Source organism: Manacus vitellinus, unplaced genomic scaffold, assembly GCF_001715985.3.
Source record: "Manacus vitellinus isolate BGI_N305 unplaced genomic scaffold, ASM171598v3 scaffold_8_pilon, whole genome shotgun sequence".
NCBI classification, from domain to species: domain Eukaryota; kingdom Metazoa; phylum Chordata; class Aves; order Passeriformes; family Pipridae; genus Manacus; species Manacus vitellinus.
This window is the reverse complement of record NW_021940864.1, coordinates 15,744,967-15,770,367: the sequence shown is the minus strand read 5'-3', so window position 1 is coordinate 15,770,367 and position 25,401 is coordinate 15,744,967. Positions and strand designations below refer to the sequence as shown.

Below are 25,401 nucleotides of genomic sequence, written 5' to 3'. Positions count from 1 at the left end.
CATTGAGCAACCAGGTCTAGTGGGAGTTGTCCCTGCCCATAGCAGGGAGCTGGAACTAGGTGAGCTTTAATGTCCCTTCCAACCCAAACCATTCTGTGATTCTATGATGCATAATACAGCTGCTTTGCAGGAAATACAGTCCTTGCTAGTGGTAAGGGTGGCATAGTGAATTCAAGCATCTCATTCACTTTCAAGTCATAGTTAGTTTATACCAAAAATGTTACGTTAGATATCCCAAGCCAGACTTATGAAAGTAGAACATCTTTTATGTGGAAGTGTCGGAGTGCAATGATAATGTGTTGGTATTTATAATTCTTTAACGTAAACCAGCAAATCGACAATGTAGTTTTGACTATTTTTTTGCTTCAGTTTATTAAAATATATTTTACTTGAACAATGTTTTGTTAAAAATTGGGGAAAAAATATTATTAGAGAAACTGGCAAAAAATTAAAGGATTCTGGCCCTTAGGTGTGACATTACTGGCACAATACACTCCTCTTTCTTACAAGAACTCTAGAACAGTAAGAAATGGCATGTCTGGAAGGCAACAACTTTTTAGCTTTCTATAAACACGTTTGCAAGGGTTTTTATTTGTTTGGGTTTGGGTGGGTTCTTTTGAGGGAAAAGATTGACTCTAGCATAGTCTTCCTGAATTGAGAATACTTTTAAGTTCTGTGTAGTATGCCCATTGAGTTCACATTGTTGTGCCATTATAATTCATTTTTCTGTAGGGAAAGTTGGTCATTTCTTATGAATATGCAAGCAGAACAGGCTTTTAAATTAACTGATTACAGAAAGTCAGTTAGAAATAGTCATTCTGTCTGATAATGCAGTTTCATATTTGATTACATTCTATACTGTGAATTCTATTATACTTTGTACTTTTCTACAATAGAATTAGTTTAAGTTTGATGCCCTGCAGGATCTTTCCTTCAGAAGATACTGTTGGGGCAAATAAATGTCTTTGCACTCAGAGTAATTTTTAAAAGATCTGTTCATTTCCCAAATGGAGGAGGGCTGAAGTTATGTTTGTTCCTTTTTACTGGTCTAAGTTTCAGCCTATATTTGTTTCAAAACCTCTCTTTGTTTTATTCATTCTTTACATGCTTTTATGTCTGTGTTTCCTTGTTATCTTCCATTTCAGATCCTGAGGCACATCTGCTCTGTTTTAGAGATAACTACAGAAATATAGTTCAAATATAGTCAGCGTCTTGAATCTTTCGTTTGTCATAAAAGTATTCATACAGCTTTACATTAATTTTTTCATATACCTGTATCTTCCCAGAGATACAGCTTTTATTTGTATAAAGGAACCAAATGAGTGTCCTTATGCTGCTTTTTTTGAGAAGAGAGAACTAATTTGCAATAATTTGTCCTGTATGGTAGAGAAATAATTTTGATTTTCAATGTCTTCTGATTTACACAATAGTATTTTGTAAATGTCTTCTTTAGGGACTGTATTTACAAGACCATATAAATTCTCTTGTACTACAAATGTGAAAATGAAGATGGCAATACTGCTTGGCCAGCGAGATCCACCATGTTATATATTGATTTTAATTTATAGGATTTTGGGAGGAGAAAAAAATGGTAGAAGAAAACAGTTCTGCATGTGCCAATCCAACGATAAATGCTCAAGGGATGTTAGTGGACGCTGTCCAAAACATTAGCTGTGAAGGTTCTGCCTTTTTGCTGTAGCTAAAATTACTTGTGTTGACAGGAAGGGAAAAACCACAAGAGCTGATAAGTGTGAAAGACTTGCTATTTAAAAGGGACTCTAGAGGTAAAGCATTAACAGTGGTCTAGTCTCTGGTCCACTGAGGGTCTGAGGAGTTGTTCACACTACCATCACAGCATGATAAGTAAGTCTTTGGGTAAAAGATGCATGTGTGTAATGCCTTGTGTGGAAATTAGTCTTGTCTTCATGCATTGTTCCTTTTACTTGCCATGTCTAGTTAAATATGTATGCCTCTGGTAACTGACTCCCAAGGGAAAGAAATGCAGTGTACTTACATGGATTAACTAATGATTAGTGTGTTGGATTCCCTATGCCGGAATTCGTATGTGCTGAGGGATTTAAGAAATTCCTTCTCAGACCAGGTAAAGGTACCATCTGCTTTCTGAGAGAGGTGTGCTGAGAGGTCTGGAAAGGAACAAAACTTGCTCTAATCCCTTAGCAAAGTTGGACAAGAAACGTTTATGTGCCAAGTTGTTTGGAGATTAATTAGGTAGTAGGCAGTTGTAGCTTTTAAGGGCCTGATTATCTTGTAAGAGAGCTCTGTGGGAGAAGCAGGCAGACTTTATCAGGAGGAGTGCACAACTTAAAAATGTTCTCCTCGGCTCAGCTTCACAGATTGTTCATCTCCAGAGCACCCATAACATACCAAGATCAGCTGCCTCTTAACTGCTCTTACAGCAGGGAATAGGAAAAATTTGTAGTAACTTTTGGAAGTTGAGTTCCCTCCTTTTTCAGGGGAATGGTACTTGAGAGACAGTGGCTTATTTATTCTAGGTGAATGCAGAACTGAGTGTTCTCCATTGCCAGATTTGCTGGAATTTATTTTAGAGTTGCTTTAGGTATTGGATTGTTAATCAAGGATCACACTGCATAGCCAGTAGAAAAAGAAAAAGGGAAAAAAATTTTAAATAAGATGTAAAGTGCTTTTCTGAAAGCAGAAATAATTTCTTAGTATGTTGTTTTCCTGCACTGGATTTTCATGCTAATTCAAGGCCTTCAGGTATTCAGGATTTTGACTAACCATTTATAAGATATTGTAATTTCTGCATCCAGTTTTCACAGCCTCTCACTAAAAATAAAAATTAAAATTAAGTACTGACAATCCCAAGCTTCGATTTGTGCAAACTTTTTATCTGTTATACACAGTAGCTACTAGAGCACACAAGGTCTGTAAGTTCTTTGGTTGTATTTGCAATGACAAAAATGCTCCTGAGTCGAACTGTTTTTATGAAATGTTACGTTTTCATGTTTGCTTGGGCCCAAAAATGATCATTTCAAGCAGATCACTCCAGAAAGTTGTTCCAGTGGTGCTTCGGGGGAGAGGGATATGAAGAACCTGTGAAAATAAGATGACAAGTAGATGGCATGTAGGTTTACAGTGATTGATATGAAGCTGCAGCCTGTAGGATGTTTAAGTGCTGGCTGCTAAGAAACTGAAGCCTTTGAAGTTGTTATAACACTCCAGCCCTGCAAATACTGTGAAAAATATCTGTTGATAGAAAGATGTGAGCATATGGTAGATAATTATCCTGTGCCTTTTTCTGTGAGCAAAATCCCTGTGGTGGCCTATGAAGATTACAGCAAAGCAGGGACTGAAACCAGATATACCAGTTTCTAGACTAATGTTGTAACCACTGGACCCATATCTCCTCTGTATTTATGTGGAGGATAAGTGCTGATAACAAAATGTGATCTTTCTCATTTCAGGTAAAAACTTACATTGATACTGATTTTTAGCCACTGTAGGATGAAAGTTGTGTGCATGTGGTATGCAGAGATATAAACGAAATGCAAATCTGTACTTAACATTATTCTCTATGATAATTCTGGATAAAAGATTCTACAGAAATGCAATACCACTGTTATGGGCTTGGGAGGTTTTGTTTACTGACATTTTCTCATGAAAGTTAATTTCATGCTTAGAAATATAAAAGTACACTAACTTAAAATAAGATCTTGCTGTTATTTCCTGTAGTATAGCCAGGAAAAACAGTTACAATCTGTCTTCTTTAAAATCACATTCCTGGAAGATATTCTGGCAACCTGGATATTTAAACACATTTCAAAGAAAAACAACTTCAGATCAATTAGAAATTGTTACCATATTTTCTTTCTGATAACGTAGAATTATAGTTTGCTGCAGACATTGCCTGGAGTTGTGAAATAAGCAATAACCTGTGAAGGAGACTATGAATTATCAGCTTTATGGAACGTGAGGTGCATTGTATTCCAAAAAACCACTGAGTAGCTTGTATAGGTTCTTGATTAGCTTTTTTGGAAGGAGGAAATAAAGACTACAAAACACAGAATGTTCCAGAGCAAAATTTAAATGTGGTTTCTTTGCCAAAAGTTGAATAGTATGGCTGGTTTGGAAAGTTAAACTCTGCATGTCTTTGCTAGTAGAGCTGAGAAGCTACTTTGTAGGGAGGGTTTTCACTTGCCTCACCTGTAAGAAGATCTCGCTAGAACTGATACTGTCTGGCTGCAAATTTTTCTTGTCTTTTTTGGAAATCCAGTTGGTGTCATTGCTACTCATTTAAATGAGTTACTGTTGAAATGTCTTAAATTGCACTCTGTGGGTGGCCTTATAACAACTTTACTCTGCCTCTTTATACCATGAATTAATTTTCTCAACTCTTTGGTCATGTCTGATTTTTGAAAAACCTTCCTTATGAAACTGTTTGCTTACTATGCAGGCAGCTTCTGTCAGGAGGCAGTTATCAAGAGCCAGGGAATTCTCAGACTGACTTTGCAGCCTGAAAACATCTGTGGGGTTATGCTCCTTAGTGAAAATCAATGCTCTTTGGTGAGATTGTTTAACTTAATATCTGGCAGCTTGTCAGAACTCCTGAATCACTTGGATTTCTCCAGTGTAGACACAATTTACTGGATGCCTATGGTCTATTAATCTCTGTTTAATAACTGAATATTATTTTTCGATTCATCTGCCACATAACATGACCTGGAGAGCAAACTAAGTGGATGTACATGGTATTGGTCGATTACTTTAAGGTCTAGATTACTGTTTTTTCAAAGACCTTTTCTTGAAACTTAGTCCAATAAGAAAAAAATCAGCTATTGCCAGGGAAACTTCTGCCACATAAGAATATTTAACTTATTTATGTTAAATTGCTTACTCAGGGCCATCTTCTTACTTACTTATTGACCATCTTCTATATGACAGTAGCTACAACTGTGTGGACAATGATGCTTTTGGAGTCTGGTCTCTATCATATGGAAGTTCTCATTCCATTACTTTTCCTGTAGACCATTTTGAATTTATTCCTCTTTAGGTTGGATATAAGAAAAAGGTTCTTCACCTGGAGGGTGGTTGGGCACTGGAACAGGCTCCCCAGGGCAGTGGTCAGAGCATCAAGCCTGACAGAGTTCAAGAAGAGTTTGAATGATACTCTCAGGCACGTGGTGTGACTCTTGGGGATGGTCCTGTGCAGGGCCAAGAGTTGGACTCGATGATCTTGTGGGTCCCTTCCAATTCAGCATATTCTGTGATCATCTTGAATGCATTCCCTAATTGGAAAAATATGGATTAGCCACTTTTCACAGATGACATTTACCGGGCTTTTGTGTCCACAATATCTCCTAAGATGAGGCAACAATTGATCTTTTTAGAAAATTAAAGTTGCACAAGTGGCAGTATGGGCAGGCCAAAAGCCATAAGTAAAGATTGAAATTAAAAATTAAAATGTTGAAATTAAGATCTGAAACATGAAGTTACTCCTAGTTTTAGTGGAGATCATGGAGATACATGCAAGCAGTGTCTAGACAGTAGAGAATTGTTTAATTGAGCCTCCATCTGTGTCTTCAGAAATGACAGGTAAGTTCTTTGGTGATGCACTGAAAGAGTTGTAACATTAAAGATGGTCATAACCAGTCTGAGATGTGCATTAAGCCCTCACATGAGATGAGCATGAATGCATAACTAGTTGCAGATGCAGAGTTTGGATTGATTCATACTTGTATATTGCTGTACAGTGGACCGTTTTCAGTCTGACCGGCTAACTGTTGAGTAACTTAGTGAGTTTGCACTGCAGAGTGCACTTAAAGATACCTATTGTCAAACAAGACAAGGAATTGTATCCAGGTCTGGATTTCTTTATTTTAAATCCATTAGTGACTGTTATATTTGATTAACTCTCTGGAAAGTCTGTAGAAATCTCATTTCCAGTTAGGCAGGATTTACTGAGTAAAATATGTAACTTAGTCTGTCAGTACCTGTGCTCATTATTTTCTACATAAAATTCATTTAAATCAAAATTTTATGGCAAATTCAGACAAAACCCTCTCTTTTCAGCATGCACGTGATTTTGGTAAAATGATGTGAAAGTATAAATTTGTGAACAAGGCGGAAGGAGATTTTGATAGAAACCACAGAAAGCAACAAGTCTTTTTCTGTATACATATTTGCTGGTTATTTCTTTAATTGTGTTTTTCATACCTTCTTGACTTCAACAATCTGTCTGTGGTTGTATTTCCAGGTTTTTCTAAAGTTCTAACAACTAAACCTCATAATTTTGAAGTTGCATTCAGAACTTAATTCTCATAGAAGATGGGAGTTCTGTAGCAGAACTTGAAGCTGTAGAACACAAACACCAGTAGCTCACTCTGTTCTTATGCTTTAAAGATTTTTAAATACAATCTCTTAAAAAGCTGGATTGGCTAGGGCTGGAATGCAGCCTTCAGGCAAACAATCAAAAAATGAAGTGCACAAGCTACTACTCTTTTTGCTCCAAAGCCTTTAGTTTAAGATTTTGCTGATTAAAACGATTTCCCAAGTCTAATACTGAATACGGTACTGCATCGCTAAATAAAATCTTATTTAGAAGATCCTTTACCTTTAAAAAAGGAGGTCAACTTCCTGTTGCAGGGGCACTACTCTCATCATCTGAAGTTACAAATACTTGTGTGTTCTCGGAATAATATTTATAATGCTGAAATTGTAGCAGTGAAGACACTCTAAAAGGGATAAACTTGACAAACATCAAAATTCTACCTTAGGTTTCAGTGTATATGTTACAGGTAGTTGCTTACTTTGTCTTTGATTTCAAAAATAGAAGGAAGATTAAAGAAGGTGCTCTTTGAAACTGAGAACAATGTAGCACATATTTTGACATACTGATGAAATTGGATCACAGTAAAATTGTTTAGAAGTATTTTCAAGTGAATGAACCTAATGCTTAGGGCAGATAAGGTACACTAAGATGTGTAAAAAGAAATTTCATACATAAACATGGCATTGTATTCAGTGGTAAAATTAATGAGTTTAGGTCTTCTGAAAAGAACAACCCTTCTGCAAAGTTAGCAAAATGAGTAGAAATACAATGGCCATTGCCAAATAACAAGCACTACAATAATAAATTCTAAAGCTAAAAATTATTTATATAAATTAGAACTCGTGTTACAGAAAATTTGTGTAGCCATTGTATGTTTACTCTTTCATCAGTGAGAATATGTTGTATATGGGGTGTGTAGTTGAATTTTTCTCCAGGTGATTTATTTTTATAACCACTTTGTACTTTGAAACTTTAGTTACTGAATGAAAGCTGTTTAGTAAGGATCCTACAGTCAAATCGTTCATTTTAATTCCTGTAGCTTTAAGGCAATACAAAATAAGCAGTTTTGATGCAGTGTTCTTGAATTCTTTGAAGAGAGCACTACTCTAGCTGTGTGCTGCAAAACTGACAATGGATTTCCTCTTGCTCTTTTTTTGTTAGGTAGTATAACGTTATTTAAAAAACAAAAGGTTCAGTTGCATTTAGGTCAGCTATTAAAATATTGTTGGTCATTTCCTTTGACAGAACATTTCTATTGTGTTATACCAATGTCATTAGGAGGAAAGGTTATTCCCACTTGTCTGGCTGATATCAATACATACTGGCATATTACATCCTCTGGCTTTCTGGAAATGCTTTATTTGAACAGCAGCTTGGGAACAGGAAATTTAAGGTTATGCTCAGTCTGGTTTCAGACTGCATGACAGAAAATGTGTTTCCTAGAAGATGCTGTCTACCTGACAGATTTTCTCTAGGATTTTATAGAATCGGATAAGCTTAAATGTTGTCAAGTTGAGAATAAATTTTTACCAGCTGTAGATGGCAGACAAGGCAGAACAAGGCTTTCAGTTGCTCTGTAGTATGTATTTGAGGAACTTACATGAAACACGTTAGTTTCTTCCCCATTCACCAGTTACTCTGGAGTGTAGTTTACCTTTTAAGATATGACACTGATAATATTCCTGTTTTATAGGTCTTCCTGCTGTCTAGGAGGGGGAGGAGCAGAGTACTTTTGTGTCAAGCCATGGTCAAATGTCCTGTCTGTGGCACTGTGGTAGCTTCTAAAGGCAGAGGTTCAAGGATAGCAAGGACAGAGACTCGATGACTTCTCTATGCAACTCATTCACTTGTATTTGTTGCTTTTGGTGTTACACAAAATATAAATAGCTTGTGTATTGTGGGGGACATGGTTTTATCCATGTTCATTCATTTATGCAACCTCACTTAAGAAATGCCATTTTTTGTATGTTTGAATACAAGGCAGACTTAAGATATCAGTACAGATATCAAAGTACAGAAATATTTTCTGCCCTTTCATTGTAGCAAATGCTGCATACCAAAGCAGTTTTTTTCAATGAAGAGGCAAAACATGGCCATTGATTTTTTTTTTTTGTCCTTGCTGAAGAATGCAAATTATGCATATAATTTGTTTATGAAATGTCTGCAACTTACAGGACAAAAGTAACATGCTGTCTGTAACTCCACTGAGTTACAGATACAGATAAGAAATTTTATGTGAAGCTATTATATCTTCACTTAATTGTAAAATGCAGGCATCTTTGCCAGTTCTGAGTTTCTTAATGTTCCCTGTACAATCCATGCAATTTAAAATCCTGTTGGAATGAGTTTGTTGTCAAATGTCTGTGTCATATACAGCCTTCCAGTACCTAAAGGGGCCTTCAAGAGACTTGGGGAGGGACTTTTTACAAGGGCATGGAGTGGTGGGAGAAGGAGTAACAGCTTTAAACTGAAATAGGGTAACTTAAGATTAGATATAAGGAAGAAATTCTTTACTGTGAGTGTGGTGAGACACTGGGACGGGTTGCCCAGAGAAGCTGTGAATGCCCCATCCCTGGAAGTGTTGAAGGCCAGGTTGGATGAGCAAACATGGTCTAGTGGAATGTGTCCCTCCCCTGAACTAGATGATCTTTAAAGTCCCTACCAGCCCAAACCATTCCGTGATTCTATGAAATACAGATTAATTTTGCTTATACTCAAAAATTACCAAAAGCCACGTGACAACATTAACATGCTCTGAGCTTGCATCAAGAAGACCCTCTTGAGGACCCATGAATGAAGCATATGAGGAGGACCTAAGTACTTTTGCATCAATACTGTCTCATGCTCTAAGAGCACAGAGTATAGGTGGGTCCTCATCTGCCTTTCACATAGGTCCGTTTTAGGTCAACTAGATGTAGGCATGCATGGGTCATGTTAGGCATGATTTGTAACGTCAAATACCTTCCTGAATAAAACTTACTGTGCACAGAAGACTGGTCCAAGCCAATGTTAAGAGTAGTTAAACTGAGTGATAACATTGCTACTGTGCTACTGACAGTTATCTTAATTGTATTATCATTTTTATTTCTGGTAGTTGTGTTTCTTGAAATACAGTCAACTTGTAATAAAAATTTCCGCGAGGCACATTGAAGAGACTTGTGTGTTTGGATGGCATTTGTGTTAAGGGGATGAGTCAAGGTAACTCTGGTGAAGAGACGGTTAAGGTGCAATAAATCACAGTGTCGAGGCAAGAGAAGAGAACCCGTTTGCTCCATCACTGTGAATACTACAGCCACTATTTGAATAGTGAAGCAGAGCAGTTTCTATAGTTGGTGTCAATTTGGCATATTCACTTGGTTGACTGCTTTTTAAATTAGTTACTGTGCAGAGTGTGCTTACCTAATGCTTGTGTGTTTCATATCAGTCATCATTTAATTCAAACTTTTCAAGTTCTCAGATGCAACAGTATAATTTTAGGAAAGAATAAAATGGTAATTCAGACCTATGTATGCCTAGTAGTAACCCTGTTATCAGTTTTATGGTAGGTCTCCTATGCGACATTAAGTTTTTGCTGTTTCACCTGGTTTTCTTCTAAAACATGGTAGAACCTTTCCATTTAATATTATGGTTTAGCTTTGTCATAAAGCTCCCATGTGCATATGTGCCTCTCATATCCGTACAGAAGGGGGATTGCTTGTCTTTCTGTTGCTGTAAACAATTCTGATCTCCGTTCTTTTCTAATTCAACAGAATTTAGCTTCTTGGAATCCTTCAAACCCTGAATGCCTCCTGCTTGTTGTGAAAGAGCTTGTGCAGCAGTATCACCAATTTCAGTGTGGCCGATTACGTGAGAGCTCTCGTCTCATGTTTGAGTATCAGACGTTACTTGAAGAGCCCCAGTATGGAGAAAACATGGAAATCTATGCTGGCAAAAAAAACAACTGGGTAAGCTATTATTTCAGCTAAAATGCTTTTAACAAATACAGCTCTTGCCTTGGAAAACTTGAGTTCTTATTGTGGATTGTCATACTTTCTGTTTCCAATGGAGAAAACTTCTATTCTACTTCAGATCATTTTCTATACTCCCTGTTTTGTATGTTGCTGTGATTCCATTACCTTGGTTGAACCGGATTTCCAGGTGAGCCACTGTTTTTGAACCTGGTGTTCGTTCGTCTGATTTATAGATGAAAACTTTGAAACTGTTGAAAAGCCTGTACAGTGTTATGTGGCAGTTTGAGTTAGCTCTGAAGATTCGAAAGGTAGAATAACGGTGTTGGTATGACACCCTGCCAGCCAACCAGCCTGCTTAGGGGTAGGATGTGTCAGGGTGTGGTTATGATACATTATGATTGAGTTGATTTAGTTGGTATCTGCAGTTGACAGTATCTCTCTCGCACTTGAGGAGTTTTGGGAACCTATACTGGAGAGGAAAAACTAACCCAACTTAATTTTCTGCAAAAGGAGGCAAGATGGGCTAGAGCAGTGACTTTGCAGGGCCATGCGTTCATAGGACAGTCAGACAATAAAATGGCATGTCTGTTTCCTGAAGTTATATCCCTTGCATGGGAAATGTGCTGTGCTGTATAGAAACACTCTGTGTATGCCATCTCAGCCTTCTAAAATGAGGCCATTGGCAATGGAGACATTTTGGTTTGTGTGTGAATTGTTTGGGTTTTTTTAATCGATCTCTGCCACAGAGTAAGCTTTGCAAAAATCAGGGTTTTTTTCCACTGGTAAAATATTTATCATGGGAAGTTTAGAGTAAGATATGTCAGGAAATACCTAATGGTGGTTATGATGAACCTGTTTCCCTCTTGCTTTCAGAAATGGCATACTCGTAAGGTAAACTGACCTTCAGAAGCAGTATCTTCTGAAATAGATGCAGTCTGAAAATTGGTGAAAATTCAGCACTCCTGTTAGCAGGGCCTAGAATTCAGCTTTGTGTCACTTTAATCATCCTTAAGTTACAGGTGATGCAAGGATGTTTTCTTTACAACTCACACTACTTACATTCATCTGTTTTTCTTTCCTTAGACAAGTCATCTAAGCTTTTTTTATTTTAACCCAAGTAAAATTTTCTTCATCAGAGAAATTCAGATTTTTTTTAATGTTTATATATCATAATATTTCATTAAAATTAATTTGTTCATAAATTTCATTCTCCGTAGCTTGCACCACAAACAAATTGTTACATCTCTAAATTTTATTAGAGTGGTTTATTGAAGTACAGAAGGCTTTCTAAACTGTACTGAGATTTTATCATAGGTTGTGCCAGCTGCAAAAATTCTCCTCAAGATGATAGAAAATTAGGACTTTTCTCCTTTTTCCGTAGGAAAGACATATCTACTCAAGCCTTTTGAATCTTTGGTGACTGAATAAAGAACTTTTTTTTTTAAATTTTAAATGCTGTCTTAGTTAAAAGTATTCCAATAAAATAAATCTTAAATACTTTTTGAGTCAAATCCTTTTCATCATTGCAAAGCTATTTTGGTGGTTTCCATGGCATATGCTTTGTTTTCCAAGTTTACATTCTCTGTCAATAAGATTCTTGTGAGTCTTGTTTGGAGATTCTATGAACCTGGTATCTACATGACAGAGGCTTGTTTGTTAGTGTCCTAAAACAAAACTATGAAACTAACTTGTGTAGTTCTTCTTCCTGTCCTTTGCAAGTGTTTTGTTAGCCTTGAGGATCGGCAAATTAGGAGCGTTTTTTTCAAAAAGCAGGAGGTAAACTGCCCATTATCTCCTCTCCTAGAAGTCATTGAAATTCATATTGTTGCTGTCTATCAGGAATCGATAGTTGTTCAGCAGATTTCTGAAATAAAAGTATTATAAAAGCAATCATCTTAGGTGTGTGAGTTAAAACAACTTGGGAGAGGAGGCCTGAATTTAGCACTGTGTACTAAAATGGAAGAGAAATTCGCTTTTATACCTTTGTTCCATTATATCTAATTTCTTGAAGTGATCTCCTAGATCTATGACAAATAGGCAAACTATTATTTAACCTAATAGCTTCATGCTGGCGCAGTACCAGTTGGTGCAGGAGCACATTAAATACCTAATTTCTCAGTGCTGTAGCCAGAAATTCATCATTCTTGACTGATGTCTGGATCCAGCTGGTTGGGGATGGATGGATGAGCACCATGGACAGGGCCTGCTCCCTGTCTGGCCAGAACACTCTTGGAAGTAATACTTAGCAAAATAATCTTGATCGAATGCCATAAAAAACCTAAACTGACAGTCAACTTTGTGGAGCAGCTGATGCTTTTATTAGAGACCATTCATCTGTTCAGTGGCTATCCCAGTTCATCAGACTCTGTATTTTACCAGAAAAAATTCTGGATTTTATGGGAAATGTTGTGTGGCATTTTTGTAAGTCCAGAAGAGAAGCGCTGTATATAATATCCATTTCACTCTGAACAAAAGGCAAGCACCTTGACTGTCACCATAGCAGTCCTCATGTTTTATGTGTACAAGAAGTCAGTGATTTTTCTGCATGAATAAGTAATCTAGCATTAGAAAGTTGACATCTGTCCTCACAAGTAGTATCATCAGGAAAGGTTTCAGAGTTGGAATTTAATATACACTCACTTCTTGTTGCATAGTGTTTCTGAGCGATTTCTTTGCCTGTCTCGTGTGACTACCAGGGCCAAATTTTAAGGGCAGTTCTGAGCTGACTGGCAGCAGGGTGGATTACAGTCCAGCATCACACAAATCCTTATGGCAAATTTTATAACTTGAAAGGGTACCATTGGAAAGATTTCGATTGCGTTCCAGGTCTTGTTTTTTCTTGTTTAGTGACTTGAAGGTAGAATGAGTTATCTCTAGTTCATGCCTGGTAGATAGACCAAGAAACGAATTGGCACTGACATTAACATTGCTTATTCTGTATCTACCTAATACAGCATCTCTCTATATATGTGCTTACTTGCTTGGGGTGAAATCTTTGCTTAATTTAGTCATAACATAAATGAAGGAATTTTTTCCTTCTCGGTTTTGTTTCATGTCAGTACCACAGAAAATAATGTGCTGAGCAAACAATCACTTATATTCCTCAACTGCCCTGCTTAGCAGCTTACTATTCATTTTTGAAAGGCAGTTTCCATTGGCTTTGACCTCCAGTACTTTCTCAGAAAGGCTTCTGCATCGGCAAGCTGATTTCCTTCAGGGTTTTGTTCGGCCAATTCCTTTCTGAATCAGTATGAATAGCATTTGATGTGGTCCATCATTACAGAGGCTTGTGGTCTGGTAGTATATGGCCAGTGACAACCTTCGTGTTGTCCGTTATGCTGAGCTCAAAGCAGTTTATGGATGAGCACAGCTAATTAACAGGGAAGGCAAGAGTACTGATTGTTTTGCAAAACCATATGACAAGTATTTGGTACCAGTACAGGACACTTTGAATGCTTTCCTCTTAAGGAGTTTAGCCTTTGGCAAGCTGTCCTCATAGCTGTGTGGTGTTCTTGTGATGGCATCTACTACATGTAGTAAGGCAGTGGCCCAAAAGGTATCTATCTGACATCTGTATTTTTCTTCTCGCTATGGAAAATATTTAAAATATTAAAATGAAAATTAGGTGCAGACAGCTATGTTCAGGAAATAGCAAAGTAGTGTATATGTGTTGCTGTGGGAGAGCAAATGCTGAATTTTCATGCAGCTTTGATTTGTCCCTTTGCTTGTTAAAATGGAGTGCTGTTTTTTAAAAATTGTATGTCAACATGTAACTAAGTAGCATGTGTATGTCAAAAATAGGGCAGTGTTAAAGTTTTGCTAATTTGTCTCAAGTTTTCCCAATTTTTTGTATTTAACTGCATAAAATCAATGTTTAACACTTTCTTTGCTGCCAGTTCAGCCTACTGAACAAATATAGCTGCTATGTGGCTGCTTTATTGAACAAAAACTAGAGATAACAAAAAACTAATATGAAGGAAATCAGGCAGGCATTTGTTTTTAAAAAACAGTCAACTTTGTTGCTTCATAACCAGGTGGTCAAAGTCTGGTTTTAAGGAAGTATATGAAACAGAAAGGAAATCCTTTCCATTTCCTTTGCATACACTTTATACATAAAAAAAGAGCAATGTGTAGGGGACACTTGGCAAATTTTCCATAAACAGTTGTCAAGGTGTTGAGAGTTACATAATTCTGGAATTGTTTATAACCTTCTAATTCAGTTCTTTATGTTTATTCAGAGGACACCTGATACATTCTCACCTTTCTCAACACAAATTCTCTTATGTATATCTGCAGTGTTTGTAAAGGTGCCTCTGTTATATCTATATACTCTTAAAAATTTGTCAGGATTTTAGCTTTGCTTTCAGACTGTTTGCAGGTCCCACCAGACCTTTGTCCGGAAATCAGTACAGCCAAGATACATCTATATTTAGGGTGGAACAAAGTATAGTCTGATTTTTGTCGTGCACATTATTTTGTTCTAACTACTTTTTGCTGTTGATTTACTGGCAATGATGTTTTATGGTTTTTAAGGTGTTTTGTCTTGTAACACCTATGAAATCAGTAATATTTTTTTTTCCTCTTCAGTAATTCTATTCAGCAATTTTGTTTTAAATCTCAGCCCTTCTGTTTGGTATGAGCTCTTACTCATTTTTCATCAGAACATTTGTAGTTCTGTTTTAGTCACCAGATCTCATTAGTGTTACCTTTTTTCCACAGACTGGAGAATTCTCAGCTCGCTTCCTCTTGAAGTTGCCTGTTGATTTCAGCAATATTCCTACATACCTTCTCAAGGTAAAATGAAAGTCCAGGTTGACAGTATTTGTGAGAGTATGAATTATTGAAATCTTCTTAGTAACTGTTTTGACTTTCCCACCTTCCTACTTTCTTAGAGTTTGTAAGTCCACTGTTTCTACATATGGTTGAATTATGTTTTGGAAAGGTGATGTTGGACATACTGTTGTTTTATGTGCCACTTTTCCAAGTAGTCAATATATACCTATGAAGGACCTTGCAGGATTTAGGTTGTTGTAGAAGATGAACTGCAATGCAGATGTTCTGGGTTTTTACACACTATGCAAGATATTATTATCTTGGGGAATAAACAAATAAAATCTTTTATATGAGTCTGTGGAATTTCATGACATGTAAATGCTGTGTTTTTCAATGAACAGTCTCAGTTGTACCAGTAGTCTTAAAAGTAGAAGCAGAAAAGCAAACTAAATATACCATTTCTTAACAGTGAGTGAAAGCAAATGTTGGTGACTTGAACAGAAAGCTTCAAGGATTATTTTGCTTCATTGTTTACAATGAACACAGATTTGACCAGATACTTTCAAAAGTAAGACTACAGGGTACATTTGTGAGTCAGGGGAAAAAGTATTTATTTCTTTGCTAAGAGGAGAAGGGAAGAAAAAAAACACACCAACTTTTGACAAACTACCAACATGGAATAATTTGAAATAAGTGGTTTTCACAGCACAGGAACAGCCTCTCTTTCAAGCAACCGCTGTGGAAGCCTATCATAAGGTCAATGTTACTACATTCAGAGAACACAGTAAGAGATCTGTTTCTTCTCTATCACAACTGTCAGAATGAAGGGCCAGAACTTCCACTGCAGACAAAGTTTGAGTCAGTTGATTTTGCCAACATCCGTCTTTCCTTTAAACTGTGTGTCTGCCTTCTTACTCAGCTTTTTACTTTTAAATATTTGCAAAGAGTAACAGCAACTTATTCTTTAGCAACCACTGTGTTGAGATGAAAATGTCAGTGTGGATCCCATTACCTCCTCTTCATCTTATTGTTAGAACTGTCTTCAACTATTGTTAAATCACAATTGTGCTTCTTCAGTGTTTCTCCAAATAAGATGTCTTGAGCTACAAACCATGGAAATAAAGGTAGGCACAACTATAATTTGACTGAAATTTTTGGTTGCAGTCTGAAATAGGTATCCTATGATCTTGCTACCTTCTCTAAGATGTTTTCTGTTTGAGTAATGAGCCACTCCTAACTTTCTCAAAAGCATCCAGATATTTTCAGTTTGTTCCTGTATTCATAGCAGCATCTCTTCTCCCAGCTGCTGTCTTTCATCAGGGCCTTTTCTTCTGACTTGATGGAAATGTTTCCAGTCAGACATAAGAGGGTCTGACTGGCCAAGGCCTTTTTGGGAAGGTTGGTGTTAAGAAGCAGGATGCAGGAACAGTTCTCTTGGACTGAAGGATATCTGTGATTTGCTTCTGAAAGACACTGTTGAAAAAAGGAGACTGAGAATGTCTAATGTGAACTACTCTGTCTGCACGTGCCAGAACTCCCAAGTGCTGTATTTTCCAAGAACAGTTTTAAATGGGTCAAGAATTTCAGGACAAGTGCATAAGCATTATGTTGATTAACTTCAGTCACAGGGCTGTCTTGTACCTCTGTTCAGCCTCTGGGGAAACTTAGGGGTTGGCAGGTGGTGTATGACCTACGTAAGTAACTGTCATCGTGTAGAAACCCTGTGATAGAAACGGATTCTGCTGTTGTTCCTAAAGAGTAATGTTTTAATGCATGACAGCATACTCCTCCCTACTGTAATTCCCTATCACGTTCACTAAACATCTTCTACCTTCTTTAAACGAGGTTGATGTACTGTGGATAAGTCATTAGCGCTCCACAACTGCTTCCTGGAGGTTTGTTCATCCTGAGTACTGAGTGATTCATTAGTCTGAAGGAAAACATGTATTTATTTGGCATACATATATAGTGTGATGTGAAGAGATATGAACAGCAGGTAGCACAATCGAAGTTTCCCAGTCTACCTTTATTTGACATTTCTAAAATCCTAATGCCTTAGCTTTTGGGGTTTTAAAATTAATGGATTTTTTTCTTTGTAATAGCCTGGATTTTTACAACAGCAGATCCTTCTTGATGGACAATGTACTGATGAAATCCTTAACTTTCTTAGTCAGGCTTCTACTATGCATGCTGACAGGCTAGCTGTCTGTAGTAGGAAGGTGATATGTAGTCTGAGTGAGTAGCAACAGGAGAAGAAATATTGTCTTATTTCACCAGTGTTTGTTGACAGCAGAAGAATGGTTTGACTCAGGCTCCAGCATGGATTATGACAGAGTGTGCTCTGTAGCAGGCAGTGGATCTTACACCCCTGCTGCCTTTAGTTTCCTATATTCTGACATTATCAGCTGTATGAATGTCACTTCATATGACAACAACATAAACAGCATAAAAGCAGGTAGAATCAGAGCTATTCAGATGTGGTTGAAATAATTATGCTCTGACTATTCCAAATTCATAAAGCTATTCAGAAAAAAAATCAGATTTTTTTTTTTAAGCTGTCCATATCTTCCTTTTTTTTGCATGAGAGTTTTGGCATAAATAGATCTTTAATGTATTGCAATAAAATCATGTCTGCTGATTATGCTGGTTTTGATACCACCTGCTGAATTATGGTACATGATTGACAGATCATCTACTGATGCAGTGGAAATAATTGTTATATATCACTCTGAAAGGTGGAAGAGCAATCAATAATTGAAGACTGTTAGTGTATTAACAGCTTAATGTTTTACTGCAGAATTTAATGCGTTTGAATTATATTCTAGTCTGTAGCCAACCTTATAACATGCAGTAGCTTCTCTATAATGATTTCCACAGTTCAAACCTGTGTTATGCTTTCTCTAATATCTTTTTTGATGTTTAATTAATACTACTTATGTTAAAACCTGGTGAAATATGTAAAGACCATTATTTTTATCTAATCAGTCACTCCTAGTACTCCAGTGATTTGTAATGCTCTTCTGAAATCTTTATTAATGTCAGGAGGTAATCAAACTACAAGTGTGACTGTAAAGCTTTGTATCATAAGCGAATACTCAGGTTTGAGGATGTAAGCTGTGAGATCAGTGTAGTGTTACAAAATCTTTGGGGTCGTTGAGAATACACCCTGGAATCATAAGATCTTATGCCATCAACTTTGTACCAATGGTGGTGAGAGGACTCTCCCTATAAAGAATAAAAGTTTTAAGGTGTGGCATAAGTTGGATTGTTGTGGACTGGAGAGGTAAATTTGCCAGGTATTCACTGCACTAAATTTAAAATTGAGTTCAAGTGTATGTGCATTTTAAGGAAAATATCTGAGTGTATTAAGAGTGAGAATGATTACAAGAGTGATGCAGAGTACACTGTCTCTTTTTTTTGAAACCTCAAACTCCAGTAAAAATTCTTCAGTTGAAAACTAAATAATAACTTGGAATATTTGCAGCAGATAAGTCTTTTTTGATAACTTTTCTTGGCATGTTTCTTCACATTTGAAAGCAAAAATATCATTCTTTATATTTCGTGTTAAAGAACTCTTCAAAAAGAACTGTTGGTTTTCACTTAAAAAGCACATCCAGGAAAAGATACCCTTTCATTATTTTTCTTTTGGATACACTTTAATGCAAAGGTTTTAAACTGAATGTGGACCTTTGTGTCCACTTTTACATTGTTTTCTTACCCAAATCTATTTGACATAAGTGAAAATTCTAAGTGTTGAAACAAGTGCAGAATCAAGCTGGTGGCTCAAACTTCTGCAGAGTTCATTATGGTAAGTCTTTCATTAAGGTTCTCCTGCTTGAAAAGAATTTGGCTTTGGCTCAGGAAAATCCTTACATCTGTATCTGTTTGCTATTATACTTTCCCTTTCCCTTTTTTGTAGTTGGGATTTTTAATCAGCACATTTGTTTTGACTTAAATTCTATTGGTTGCAACATTTTTAATTTTCACCACCATATTTTATAAATGGAAGTATTTACATACTGGTTTTGAGAGCCAGTCTCTAGTTCACATTTCTGCCTCTGTAGAGATACTGCATACGCCACAGTAATGAGAGTAATAGGCTTAGCATCTACAGTCTAAGCTTCCAAATTGTCATGTAATCATAGAATTGTTTAGGTTGGAAAAGACTTCTAAGATCATTTAGTTCCAACTGTTAACCCAACAGTGCCAAGTTCACCACTAAACAGTGTCCCTAAGTGCCGCATCTGCATATCATTTGAAAACTTCCAGGGGTGCTGACTTCACCACTTCCCTGGGCAACCTGTTCCAATGCCTAGTCACTGCTTCAGTGAAGAAATTTTTTCTAATGTCCAGTCTAAACCTCCTGTGGTACAATTTGAGGCCATTTCCTTTGGTCCTTTTACATGTTACTTGGGAGAAGAGGCCAAGCCCCACCAGGCTACAGCTTCCTTTCAGGTACTTGTAGAGAGCATAAGGGTCCTCCTTGAGCCTCAATTTCTCCAAACTAAACAACCCCAGCTCCCTCATCCCCGGCTCACAGGACTTGGGCTCCAGACCCTTCACCAGCTCAGTTGTCCTTCTCTGAACATGCTCAAGCACCTCAACATCTTCCTTGTAGTGAGAGGCCCAGAAAGGGACACAGGACTTGAGGTGAGGCCTCACCAGTGCCAAATACAGGGGGACAGTCACTGTCCTGGTCCTGCTGGGCCGTGCTATTTCTGATAAAAGTCAGGATGCCATTGACCGACTTGGCCACCTAGGTACGTTCATTCTTTGTAGTTTTTGTCAGCTAGGGGCATGTATGTAGTCATAATGACAAATCATTAAAAATCCTTAGCTCAGCAATTTCCAAGTTGTACTGGATTATGTGACTGTAGTATGATTGCACAGTATGAGTGAACTTGAGAGTATGTTGTCAGTGACGCTGTTGAAAACAAGATATTTAAGTAATTTTTTTCTTATTTATATGGGGGTTTTTAGGTTTTGACTAAGTAAGATGTTCCCTGATTAACGCCACCTTCATTTCCTATTTGTATGTACCTGTTTTTCGTGTCCTGGCGATTAGCTAATATCAGGACCAATTTAGCTATGATTCTGTGACCAGCAGCCTTTCAATAACTTTTTCTATTCAAGTGTAAAGGCGATATTCAATGCAAACCTGTTTCTTCTGAGAAGCTTTTTTTTTTTTGTGATGACCATTGTATTTAGTGCATATCTTTTAGAACTGAAACAAATAACAGACATTGTCTAGACACATTGCCAGAGGCCAAACAGTTGTGTTAAGACTGTCAATGGAAAAGGTTTATCCTGGAGTTCAAATTGAAAGATAAGAACATATTTGTGTTTTTTTCCTTACTGTGATTTCATCATTTGGAAGTCTCTTAAAAGACTTCAATGCAACTTTTGTTTACCATGTAGACCAAGTTCCAAGTACTATGAAAAGACTGCAATGCTTGTGTATGTTTGAGTAATCAACTATAGTAGAGAACAAACAAAAGTGTATTATGAAGGGTCAAATTAATTTTTATTTCCAGGCCAGTTTCTTTACAGTTGTGATTTAGCATTTTGATTTATTTGACAGCATTGAAGATTTGTGTTAAATTGCTGCAAGTACCAAAACAAAAATATATGCTGGTATAAAAAGTAGTACTAATGCTATTTAAAAAACTGAGCTAAATATTCTGAAAAAGAATAATAGTTTCTTTTCCTTTTAAACTTCATTTGATTTTGTTTGTAGTTGGCTAACTAAAACCCACTGTATAGTGTCTTAAGGTCACAGATTCAATGGCAAGAATTTGTTCTATGTTTTGTTCTATGCTGGGCTGCTACATCTCAAAGAAGCATAGGACATTGTGCAGTATATACTGTTTGACTGTGTTCCATGATATATTTATAACTTCTTTATTGGATAGAGTGATGAACTTGTATACTATATGAAGCTTGTGGTGCCACGTGTCGTTTTACCTCTTTTACCAACAGGAAAACCTGGAAGTTTATAAGGCTGATAGATAATCCTGAAATAATACGTAGTTCTTGTAGTTAACAATACTTGGACCATGCTTCCCATAGAGATCCTTTAAGCTAATATACAGATTGCTATTAATATTATACATAAGACTTAGTGACAGAGGCACTAGTTAACTTCCTGAATTGTATTCCATAATGTATTCCTTATCTTGAGATGTATGCAAGCATTCGAATCAAATAGTTTAAATTTTAAAGGTGTATGACAGTATGATGTTCACTAGATTGCTTATTGTACCAGCATTAAATTACTTAAACAGAATATTGGATCATCAAAAATTGTCTGGGTTTCTTAGTTTAAAGCCAAACTTTATTACACACAATTATAATGAGCCATTGAGATTATAGATTAGAGGTGGGTCTGTGCAGGTTAGTACTGGCAATATTCTAAACAGTATAGTTTGTAGTAGCTGAAGCCAGTAAATTGCATGATTTAGAGACTGTGAAAATAAATGTAAGCTGTGTGCACAGAAGACATTTATCAATAAGAGATGTCATTGATACTTGTCTCTCATTTCATCCTGTGCCCAGGAATCTGCAGTTTCCTTTAACTGTCCACTTTTTTCATTGAAAAGTACTAAATGAGGTACTAGTGAGACGTGTTCCTTTACTTCGATATGCTGGCCAGTGTCAGAGTAGCAACTGGGTGCCAGAAGCTTGCAAAACTCCAGGCAGTGGAGCTTACATATTGACTGAGACCAAAAATAAAATGGGAGGAAAAAAAAGAAAGGTCTTCATGTCATGAAATGTTTCTGGCACTTGTAGAATCAGAAAAATAATGACTTTTTTTGGTGAGTGAGTATTTTAAGAGTCTAGCTTTTTGTTATAGCTTAAAAAAACATAAGATTTGTCAGCTGTAAAGGTTTGAGGGTTTTGTTTTGGCTTCCCCCCTCCCCCCCCAAGATATATCAGTTATTGCTATAAGATCTTACGTATTCCACTGTATTGTACTCCTTGGCTAGTCTTACCACTGTAGTTGTGTTATTAACCTTACAGAGTTTTCCAGAACTGATCAGCCCTCTTGCTTTGTCTACTGATTGTGACACTGGAGAGTTAAGAGTAAAGTGATAACTGCTATAGTACAGTGAACCTTCAGAAATACTTATAGACACTATGATTTAATTAGTCGTCCTTTCATGACTTTATTCTTAATATCTTCTGCCCACAAGCCAAGGGAAGCAAAGCTCCCTATAAAGGTATATTTTATAATCAGAACATGTTATGTTTGAATTCTGTAAACTGATCAATTTCCTTCATTCTCACTAAATTTTATTAGTACAACTTTTCCACAACAACATGATTTGTTTGTAGTATCTAGTCACTAAAACCAAGTAAGACATGTTAGTGTCAGGAGCACCTTAACCTCCATATGCTGAAAGCCAAAAGCAATTTTTTTAAATCAGCTTTTTCTGTAATTTGTTGGAAGATTTTGTTAATAAGATCTGTCAACTGGAACAGCTCATTCTGCACAGCTGATGATTTTTATAGGTTATGATCTTAATGTGAATCATAATCTCCAATCAACTGTATTTCTGACGACAGTTATTTTATATTTAAACATTTTATTTTTATAATGCAATAGTAAAGGAAAGGACCACCACACCTACTGATAAAGCTTAGGATATTCATCTCAATTTCTGTGAATTTTTCTCTAATTTGATAGAACTACTAATTTGCTGTTCAGAGATGACTAGAAAAAGGGGCAATTTTCATTAATTTCCTCAAAAAATAAGAAAAATAAGTCTAAAAGAAAAGCTTCTGAAATTTAAAAGCCTTTTTTGCATCTGGTGGGAAAGTTTATAGACACGTTATGTTGCGTGACTTGGTTCAGATTTACTGCCTTGTTAGGGCTTGTAATTTGTACTATTGCTTTACATTTGCATTTTATGTATTGCATAGGAAGAATGGAATTCAATAGCCATAAAAATAATTGCAGGTTATTACATAATGATGGTGCTTGTTTTATTTGTCGTGATCCACCCAGAGTATGTAGAACAAGCAATGTACTGGGACATGGATCTTGGATCTGTATTTCTTAAAACTTTTTAATTAGTTCTCCATTCCCATTTCTTCTTGAAGGAAAAATATTTGACAAGTTGTTGAGCAAAGAATTTGATTGTAGCAATAATCTGTAAAAGTCATGAACCAGCAAATCTGTATTTGCAAATACAGAAGTGCAGAAAGCATCATGGTGAGATTTTAAGGATATTTCGGTGCTGAGCCCACAGCCCCCTTCTACTATTAGGGTTCTTCCTTAGGCTTCACATCAGGGCTTAAGTCCTACAGCAGCTCATATTTTGAGGTTTTAAAGTAAATTTTGTTTACAAAAGTGCCAGTTACTGTTACAGTGACTCGGTTGGTTTAGTGTTTTGGGGTTGTTTTGTTCTGGCTTTCAGGTTACTAGACTACGTCTGTCTTGTTAAGAAAGAATAGTACTAACATGCAGGTATGTCTATGAATGATTTCATATGATTCTTAGTCATTCTTAGTTTGGATTCTCTGATTTGCACTGGTAACTTTTTTCTTTTAAATACACAAAATCCTTTGATGGCTGTCAGTCTAAAAAGGAGGTTTTGTTTGGTTTTTTGGTGGGTTTTTTTTAAAGATGTACTTGAAAAATAACTGTGTAGTGGAGTGTCTAATACTGCTTACTTTTATTTGGTTTCATAGGTTTAGAGATTTAAGCCAAAAATAAAAACTAAAAAAAGTTAAAGCTTTAATGTTGAATCAGTTAGTCGCAGCAGTAAACATTCTGAGGTTGAGTGATCCATCACTTCTATATTTGTCTAATTGATACTGACAATGTCATTAATTATAATACCATGAAACATAACGTAAAACTATAAAATATCTAGGGTGGTCTGCCCTTTTGCTTCCACACACAGCATTTTGTCTACCAATTGCTAATGAATAATGGGCCATGTTTCCATCTAACATTTAATTTCTGTAGTAACTTCTATTTAGGAAAGTGGTTGCTTGTATATTTAAGATGTGTATCGATATTTTCTGTTTTGGAAAGAGACTTTAGATGGAGAAGGAAAGACTGCCTTGTCCAGCAGCGTCTCAATGAGACAGTGAAAGAACAATAAATAAAACTTAGACCTGTTGACTCTCTATTTCTGTTTTAATGATTTAAGTGTTCGTGCTAGAACTTGTACGTCTTTCATGTGCTGGGACCTGTAATCATTGCAAACATCACGTCCATGGGAGAGAGGGGGCAGTGGGGAGGAGCATTAATTTGGCTTCATTGGATGCAATTAGATGCACTCCTTAGGCCTTAACAGGTTACCAATGCATCAGAATTTGGGCAAAAGATGTCTGTGAATTAAGTGTTGGTTTTGAGTTGAATAATAAACTGTCTGGAGTGCACATACAATATTTAGGTATACCCACATAATACCAATAGGAAGAATTTCTGCTAAAGGAAAATAGCTGAATAGAGTTAAACAAATAATGCTACTCCTCTTGCCATTTTTTGTCATTTTAATGATTTGCTTATTGTAGCTATGTTAATAAACTGCTGAAATATAATTTTTTTAAAATGTATCTGAATGTCTTTATATATTTGGAGATATCAGATATTCAGTGATAGACAGTGTTTTACTGTAACATCTTTTCTGGGCTAGAAATATATTAGACAAATATGACTGATGTCTTGACTACAACTGATGACTGATTGATGGTATGTAAATAATCAGCTACTCATTTGCAAAACCCTGAGGACAATGTGTTGGTTAACAAAGAATAAACACGCTCATTCCAAATGATTATTTTCATTGTTTAGCATTTATAATGTGTGTCCTAGATAAAATCATTAATTCTATCTCATTTCACCTAGACTCACGACTTTTTTTAAGTAATAAATCTTATTTAATTTTCCTTTTACTACTGTCAAGTGATTAGATAAGCTCTTGAAATGCAGGTCAAATTAGATGCAGGGTACCATTTTGACATACATTTAGGTATTGTCTCTTTTATTCTGCATGGGCTAGATGAAAATAGTAACTAATCATCTCACAACTTCTTATTTAATGTATTGTTCACAGAAGTTGTGACATATGATAAAACACCTCTTTTAGACAGGACTTGAAGCATGCTTCAAGTGTATACAAGCTAGGTGTATGCAAATTCACAGTGGAATCCTGAGCTGTGAGTAGAGAGATTGTCCAAGGCTTTAACCAGAATTATGTTCTTCCTTTCGCCTCTCTTTCTAGAACCTTTACAATTGATCACCATTACAAAGAACAGACATTTAGGTCCAGTTCACTTTGACACGTTTTTCTTGAAGGAAAACCGGCTTTGCCTGTCAGCAGGGAGAGTTGGGTGACTTCAGAGTTGCTAGAG

At 36.4% G+C, this 25,401-nt stretch overlaps 1 protein-coding gene across 2 annotated transcripts in view; it reads left to right on the top strand.

The window, feature by feature from the left end:
• The window catches only part of BABAM2 (BRISC and BRCA1 A complex member 2), a 167,989-nt gene that overhangs the window by 36,959 nt on the left and 105,629 nt on the right, over nt 1–25,401 (top strand). For both annotated transcript variants that reach the window (XM_029965056.1, XM_029965057.1), the window contains exons 4-5: nt 10,060–10,254; nt 14,980–15,054. In XM_029965056.1, the coding sequence (XP_029820916.1) occupies nt 10,060–10,254; nt 14,980–15,054 (270 nt within the window). The remainder of the gene's footprint in view (nt 1–10,059; nt 10,255–14,979; nt 15,055–25,401) is intronic.